This window comes from Simochromis diagramma, unplaced genomic scaffold, assembly GCF_900408965.1.
Source record: "Simochromis diagramma unplaced genomic scaffold, fSimDia1.1 OVJJ01000575.1, whole genome shotgun sequence".
NCBI lineage: Eukaryota > Metazoa > Chordata > Actinopteri > Cichliformes > Cichlidae > Simochromis > Simochromis diagramma.
The window spans coordinates 44104-52685 of record NW_024387393.1 but is presented as its reverse complement, the minus strand read 5'-3'; the positions used below and the strand labels follow the sequence as shown (position 1 = coordinate 52685).

General features: G+C 42.7%; 1 protein-coding gene across 1 annotated transcript; it reads right to left on the bottom strand.

Annotated features, from left to right (window-relative positions):
* On the bottom strand, positions 1–7877 carry LOC120720288. The gene is made up of 11 exons (XM_040009905.1): positions 7812–7877; positions 7515–7565; positions 7278–7321; positions 6646–6701; positions 6213–6427; positions 5472–5580; positions 5287–5353; positions 5055–5139; positions 2941–3133; positions 2666–2784; positions 1–857 (listed from the first exon to the last, which is right to left on the bottom strand). The coding sequence occupies exons 2-9, from the start codon at positions 7516–7518 to the stop codon at positions 3105–3107; spliced, it is 609 nt and encodes a 202-aa protein (XP_039865839.1). The 5' UTR covers positions 7519–7565; positions 7812–7877; the 3' UTR covers positions 1–857; positions 2666–2784; positions 2941–3104.
* Positions 7878–8582: the final 705 nt, after the last annotated feature.

Here is an 8582-nt window from a genome sequence, read left to right as displayed (position 1 = left end):
TTTGTCGTTCAAACAATTCTTTATTAAACTTTTTTTTTTAAACTTTATTGAAGAACTTTAACAAAATACATTCAATAAAAACTTGAACAACAGGAAACTGATTTTTCATCCAACCACTGAAAAAAAAGGTAACGACTGAACACAAACACTACAGAAGAACAATTTATAAAGATTAACATTGAACTACAGGAACAGTTTGATTCATAGCCTCATTAGATCTTTAAGGAGAGCCGACCTGAACTCTGTGGAGCCTGATCTCCAGGGTTTTAAGTTGGACTCTGAAACCAGAAGAGGATGTTTCTCTCTCTTCAGATTCGCTGTCGTGCCACTGTGTTGATTGCAGGTGGGTGCATGCTCCATGTTGCAGGGTTTTTCTTCAGGTACTCTTTTTTTGTCCGCCATGATCTAAACACATGCACCTCATTGGAAGCTCTAAATAACCCACCTAAATTGGTTCTTAATTTAAAATTAAAAGTGATCATCTGAAAATTAGACGAAAGCTTATTTGTGACAATCTAAGAAACATGTAATTGAAGCTGCTCCTCTTTGCTGTGGGCAGGTTTGAGAGCAGCCACCTGGGCTTCACTGGAGGGCAGCAGGAGCAGCCTCAGCACCTCACTCCTCCTCCGCCTGCAAGCACACCTCTGCTGTGACCTGGAAAATGCCTAAGGAAGCTTTTCCCTTTTCACTTTGGGTGTAAGCGGTCCTGGGTTCAAATCCCTGATGAGCCTGTTTGGTTTTTGGGGCTTTGCTGTTGAACTGTTCATGCAAGTCCTGGGAAACTGTAATTTGCTATTTTCAGATGTCATAAAAACTTCAGCTGATCCAAAATGCTGGAGCGAGAGTATTGGCAGGGCCTAGAAAGAGAGAGCATAACGTTCAAGACTCAAGATTTTTTATTTGTCACATGCATAGTCATTAAATTACAAAACAAACAGTGAAATGTCTCCTGAACTGCTCCTTTGACTGTACAAAAAAAGACATTATATACAATAAGTAAATAGATTTTAAAAGTCTGGAAATTTTAAATCAAAAATCTGAAAATGTACTTTGTGCAAATGGAGTGTTAAAGTGTCTTGTGCCATATTAGCACAGAGCTGTGCAAGTAAACAAGTGACCAGAGTAATATAAACAGAGTAATTCAACTGAGTGACCAGAGAAGTGTAAACAGTAATGCGACCAGGGTAGTGTGAACAGATTGATATAAGGTCCTGTTTCAGTCACTTATTGATGCTATGAGGGGAGTGGGGGCGTGTTCTGGTTTAGGACTCGTACGGCCTGAGGAGAGAAGCTCCTCCTCGAGTGTCTGTTTTGGCCCTGATGGTGTGGAACCTTCTGCCCCTATTGCAGAAGTCGAAACATTTTGTTACTGGGATGGGACCAGTCCTTTAATATCTGAGATGCTCTGGACCAACATCTCCTGGTGTAAATGTCCTGTAGGGAAGTTATATTTGTGGATCATACTGTATTTGCATTCGTAACGCAGCAGCGTTCTGACGCACGGATAAACATGTTTTGCTGTGTTTGTTCTTTGTTTTTGTTCACACTCTTTAATGTCTGCTTCTGCCCAACATAGGTGGTACTTTAAGGGGACTCACGGGGGATTGGCTGGCCCGGACCTATGCCCGCCCCACCTTCATGCAGGTCAGAGTGTGCCAGACCACTCACACCATTGGCTGCTGCAGGAGCCTTGAGTACGACAGACCAATGACACAGCTGCCTGCAATTACCTGAGAAGATAAAAGGCTGAGGATTCTTCATTCGTGGAGGGACTTGTTGATTTGAACAGACTGTGGAGACGCTCCCTCCTGCCTTTGCACTGCTGCCATGTGAGCCTTTGTTTTGAGTTGCCTCCTGTGAGATGTTTAGATGAGTAGTGTTCTACTGGTGTTATTGGTGTTACTGGAGTTGTTATGTTTGTTTAAAATCACTCTATTGCCTAGTGAGTTGTTTCACTAACGGTTTTCAGTTGTGTTAATAAACCTTATGTTTTTCTTTTTATCTAACCCCCTAGTCTCTGGGCTCGTTTATGTTACGTCCGCTGTCGCCTAGCAGAGCCGGGTCGTAACACAGAGCATAAACTAAGACGTCACTTGGAGATAACTGTAGATTTTTCCTTCATGGTTTCAAATGTAAGCTGGCTGATTTGGTTCATTTTTGTTTTTTGTTTTAAACTGAGCAAACCTGGTCTTCTCCTGAGGACTGCTGCAGGTATCATGCGAGCATGTTAATTTATTAAAAAACCAACAGCAAAAACCCCCAAAATAGAATGAAACTCATTTCAGGAGACAAATAACACTGATAGAGACATTTTTTTTGTACAGATGATTGGCAAACGGAAAGTTTCTAAAGAGTCGTGCACACACAAGTAGACTACTACAACATGCTACTTAGTTAGGCGAGTTTGGGAATGACAACCAAGCGGAACAAAATTAGACCCAAACATTGTCATCGAAACGAAAACACAGAAAGCTGAGGGGAGGGAATAGAGAGGAGGAAAGCTGAGCTGGCAGCGGGGTTGCTGGAGGAAGGCTGCGCCGCCTCGCCAGCTTAGATCTGCAGGGAGATTTTTACGTTGTGAGGAGAAGGGAATGTTTTTGAAGGGTGCAGAAGCTGCACGTTTGACTGTGGTGTGAGAGGAGCGTGTGTGTCTGTGTGTGTGTACCTTATCGTTCCTGCTAGCAGAGGATTAAAAGCATACAGCCAGTCGTTCATGTCGTTCTCGTTGGTGGCCTGCAGGAGGATGCCTCCATGTTTTGTGCACACTGCAAATGTGTTGGGCGTCTGAAAAGAAAACATCACATTATATTCATGTTCATTCAAATGATAAATCCCAGTCCATTTGCCATTTCATCAATCAACGTGCACCAAAACAATTTGAATGAATTCTCATTAAAGACAAACGTGTTACATCCAGCCTTTCTCTATCCTGCCTCAAACCTTAAGCATGGCCTGCTGGTCTTCGCTGTATTCCACCTGTGCTGTGGAGAGGTTGAGGACGCCTCGCTCCACGGGGTCCTGGTCGCTGTTGTAGATGAAGTCGTAGGGCCGGCGAACAACCACAAAATGCTTCCCCCATGAGTTAGAGCGAGGCTCCACGAAGCTTAGAAAACCCTTCTTGGACACAACAGATCTGAAAAGAAGAGATTTTATTCATTTATTTATTTTTTAAGAGAGCGCTTGTTTGAGCAAATGACTATAACCAAGTACATCCTGTGATTCAGCAGCTGATAGAACCAACTTTAGCAGCAAAAACTCGAGGTAATCATTTTTTATTAGTGTTTCACAGCAGTGTGGACGGATTTCTGGCCCGTTTGTCTTTACAATGTTTCTTCGGTTCATTGAAGTTTGCAGATATTTATTCATTCACAGCTTTCTTAACGTTCAATCATGTTGAAGTCTCAACTTTGAGCCACTGCAGCACCACTCTGTTGTTGCTTTGCTGCTGCGCTCTGGAGTCACTGACCCAACGATGATCTCTTTGACTCTAGAGTACTTCATGGCTCACTCAGTGACCTGGACACTTTGCAGCTTCTTTGGCAGCAAAAAAAGCCCAAATAATCATCACCCGAGCAAAACCGTTGGTATGAGGTGTTTGTGCTGATATGCCGTGTTTGGTTTTCACCAATGTTGAAGCTGTGCATTAGGGCTTAGCTTTTCAACTTTGCAAACCTAACCCATGCTGCCATGTTGTATTTAGAGGGAAAATGGTTTCTCCTGGAAGTCTTTCCAAACAGGCCATATTTGTTGAGTCTGTTTCTAATTGCACTGCCATGAACTCCAACATTTAGCATGCTAACTGTGGCCTGTAGAGCCTCAGATGTCTGGGGGGAATTTTCTGGGACGTCCACTCCTGGTAAGATTGGAAACAGTCTTTGAATTTTTTAACTTGCGAATAATCTTTCTTGCTGTAAAATGATCGACTTCAAAGCCTTCCCACATTCATGGGTATCAACAACTGCTTCTCTCCTCCTCAGTATGTTACCACTTACCTGAATGCACCACACCAGCAAACTGACAGTAGTGGTTACACTTACTGATGATCTAGTGCACTTGATTAGCACTTGGCTGATACTGACCCTCTTAAATAATTATGGAAATAGTCTTGGATGTCTTAGTTTTTGAAACATCTGAATTTCGGCTCAGTGTGTGTTAAATAAATAATGACCTGGTATAATGTGTTCTGTGCTGTTCATCTGAGGTTGCATTTACCTCATATTAAGACCTACTAAGGACCTGATTGTTTTTAATTATGTCCTGATAAATAAAACCTCAGAGCTCACATAACTGCATATGCTCAGAATAGACAGCACACATGGATACAAATTACTGCCTTGCAGCAGCAATCTTCAGACCATCACTATGAGCTCCATACAAGGTTACACTGTTCCTGTTATTAACAGCAGGGGGCACTATCAGCCACAGACTGGGAGCCAGATATGCTCTGCTGGTGCCTCATTGTTACAGAGGAAAGACTCTATAGTGAGAAACAGCTGAGGGGGAAACACTGATCTGGAAACGTCTGAGTGTTACAGAGGATATACACTGTGGTTCAGTGTCACACAATCACAAACAAATACAGCAAAGTACTAAAAAGGGTGTTGCCTCCAAAGATTGCTTTTACTGGTTTGGAGCTTAGGAGGCTTAATAACAACAGGCATGAATGAAGACAGATCAGAACAGCTGTTTGATCACAGCATCCAGTACCAACACAATCATCCACACTCAAGAGCCTGTTGGCTTCAGAGTCAGCAGCTGAATGTCTAAAATATCAAATGTCATTTTTGGTCCATCAGCTACAGCATGAACTGCTTAAAGTGAGAAGCAGCCTGAAGCCCGACAGATTCATCTTTCCAGACTGAAAATATCTCAGAGTGAACCGAGTGGTGCGTTTTCAGGGTGATCTCACAAAGTCAAATCCCTTTAATGATGTTCTGTCCTGTCTTCCTCTATCAAAAGCACACAAACACTATAAAACATTGTTTCGGTGCTTTGGGGTTTTGTTTTCTACACAGAGGTATAGCACGACTAGACCCTAAAGGCAGGCTGCTCACCTACAACCAGCTCACGAACATCTTTCCAATGGAGCTCGCTGCCCTTCTCGTGGATGAGGGTCACTGTGATCCTCCGCTGGATCCCCTGCAGCAAACATAACAGGAGCTCAGGATCACAGTGAGCACAGCTAGAGCAACATTACGCTTTAAAAGAAGATATTCAACTGTGTACAAAGGAAGCAGTTACCACTGTGTGAGTAATAAGGAAACAACATGTGCACCAATCCTGTACCTGGTGCAGCAGGTAGGTACCATGACAGGGCAGGCCTCCACTGTGATCCACGATGGCTGGGATGTACCTGTGCATGGAGGGAGGAGGTGACACAACATCCCAACTTATAATATTCTTCCTGGAGATCATTTTTATGGTTCCTTTAAAGCTTGTGCGTGAATATAACACTCCAGGTGGATACTCACTCTCCAGTGGGCTCCAGCTCGCTGATCTCAAACCAGACCAGCAGGTCGTACTTGCTGACACACTGACCCAGGATGGATTTGGTGATGGTGTTCAACTTGGAGGCTGCAACTGGCACACACACACACACACACACACACACACACACACACACACACACACACACACGCACACACCACGTTAACAAGTGGGAATTTGTCTGGATTTAAGAGAAGATGAATAAAAGTGAGCAGTATTTACTACATGCTTTGGGTGACTAAATGGAGGATGGATAGGTGACATGAAAACAGTACTGACCCTTTATACTGAGCCAATAGCTCACACACTTCTATTAAATCTGTCTAAAGAGCCAGTAATCACAGAGGATAGATACTGGAAGCAAACTGAAATGTTAGGAGGAACTAAATCACACATTACAACACCAGTGGCAGCACCCTGCTGTCTCACACATCGGGATCACGGTCCTGTTGAAACGGGCTAATCGCTAAAGCTCACAGTTGCATTCTTCTATACTCAATATGATCGAAAGGAATGTTATTACACTTGAAAACTGCTCTATTCACGTCTTCTTTTGGTGTGAATGATATGTCAGCAAGGTGCAGCACTCATAACCACAGCAGAGCTTTACCGTGCTACTGCCTGCATGCCACAGAGCACTATAAGAGCACAGCACGACTCTAATCACTACAGCACCAGCATCAAATGTCTGGCTCATTAGCTACAACAGAGTCCACTGTACCAACCATGATGCTTGGGGACAGTTAGCACAGGGTCACTGGCCACTGGGAGGAAGGGGAAGTGAGAGAGCTGGTCAGTCTCGTCCTCCAGAATGGCCACAGCAGAGGACGCCAGGGAGTTGGCGTGCTCGGACAGCGTGTCCAGTACTTTGCCGTTTACATAGCCGCTCACAAGGTAGCGGATCAACTCCATCTTACGGGTATAGTCTGGATGTGCGATACTGATGAACGGTGAGAGAGATTGAAGGAGAAAAGTAGAGAAAGGAGGACAGAGTTGGGTAAGAGGATTATATAAATAAAAGATACATACATATCCAAAGGAGGTGAGAAATGACAAGGGGAAAAAAGTGGAAGGTCACATGAGGCAGCTTATGTAAAAAAAATCAACATAAAATTATTGATGGCAAAGAACACATTGAAGTGACATGGAAACACTCGCCTGGTTTGGACAGAGGCATGGGAATAGGATAGTACTTCCTGGATGCTGTTGGAGGACTGTTGACATAATAAAAATACCTTTTTTCTATATATGCATATAAAATTAGCCAATGTGATTAGAATACAATCGTTTACACATTTCTAACAAAATCTGCTGCATTAAATATGAATTATCACTGCACGACTGGATCTGCTGTTTGACCCCCACCAACCTGGTCCCGTCCTGATATTCTAACTCTGTAATATGCAACTTCTGTCAGTGTCCTGATACTGGAAACTGAATTTCCCAGAGGAACCACCCGAGGGATTAATAAAGTTCTATCTAATCTACATCGACAACAGAAAAAGAAAACCTGCTGCTTGCAACAGCATTGTGTTAGAAGCATTTTTACTGGAGTGAATGCATTTAACTGTACTTGCATCATCTCTTAAAAGTACTTATATATTGCAATAAGACTGCAAAAAGCAAAGGGGACTGAATTCTATAGTATGTGGTATGTGTATAAGGTGACACATGTATGCAGTTTCCTGCCATTAGTGTAATGTAAACTTGGAATCATCACATATCTACAGGTATTTGTACTGAATGGAATGAGCTGTGGTGATTAAAAGCATTAGCAAAAGCATACTTACTAGTGGCCTTTTCTTCTTAGGTCTGGATCTTGATGCCTCTGGGACTGAAGATCACAGCCAAGTCACCAGTTTCATAAACAACAAACAAACAAAAAGCAAATAAACAAAACACTTTCAGAGATCGCACAACTTTGGTTTTCATCTTCATATGATAATGTTCCTTGAATCAAATCTTCCATACACACTCTACTACAGTGTATCAAACTAGTCTAAATACTTCCACAAACAATGACATACCCATCTTTGTCTTTTTGTGGCTTTCACCAAAAACTCTCCCCCTGGTGGATCCTGTGTTGACGTACGTGATTTTGGGAGAAAAACAAAAACAAAATCACTTTAAATGGTTACATTAAATGTAATAATATCAACATCCAATAGATTTGACTGTACATGTATCAGCTGGTGTAAATACATGTTCCTTGATCCTTGGTCAGGGAACATAAATATCTGTTGTTTCAGCCATCGGGTACTCCTCTAAAATTCAGCCTGGACTTCAAATATAAAGCATACAATACATACAAACATACAAATCACCTTTGCTGGTCTTGTTGCCTGCGTGCTCCACTTGCCCCTCTGAAGTGCTCAGTGGGTCATCCTGTCCTTGTTGAGCTCAATCTTCTCCATCACGTTCCTCACTTCCTCCACCTGCGTGGTCCTCACCTCCCGTGCCTCCATAATCGTTGCCTCCTCCTGGTTGTTGATCATTCAAGTTAGTTTAAACAATGGGTCAAACTTTTAACTTTATCCTGCTTTACGCCTCCTGGTTTGTAGCAGACTAAGTATATATGACGTATGAAAGGGAACAGAGTGGAGTTAGAGTGTGAGGGTGAAGGAGAAGATGTTGTGATTCAGTGATGATGATGACCAAACGTCAGTCTGCTGGAAGTGCAAAATGCTACAGACCCCTGACTCCACCAAACATCGGGCTTAAGACTACATACCTTTTCTTCAAGGCCCGTGTACAATGTGCTCTTTAACCTCTATAAACTTCAGATCCAAGTGTAGACACAGATGCCACACTGACAGACTGAAAAGAATTACAAAAGCTTTTGGTAAAACGTCTCATGATGACTATCTAAATTGCATGTGACTTCACTGTGTTGGAACAGATGTACTATAAATGCCAGTTCATCTCACAACAGCTACTGAATGTGTTCATTTCAATCTGTCTAAAGAGCCAGTAATCACAGAGGATAGATACTGGAAGCAAACTGAAATGTTAGGAGGAACTAAATCACACATTACAACACCAGTGGCAGCACCCTGCTGTCTCACACATCAGGATCACGGTCCTGTTGAAGCGGG

What these genes read in the sequence shown, in the direction of transcription:
- LOC120720288 (XM_040009905.1), bottom strand. An exon ending in CTAAGAAGAAAAGGCCACTA is followed by an intron (nt 6,702 to 7,277) that starts GTAAGTATGCTT and finishes TTATGTCAACAG; the next exon opens with TCCTCCAACAGCATCCAGGA. An exon ending in TGTTCGTGAGCTGGTTGTAG is followed by an intron (nt 3,134 to 5,054) that starts GTGAGCAGCCTG and finishes TCTTCTTTTCAG; the next exon opens with ATCTGTTGTGTCCAAGAAGG.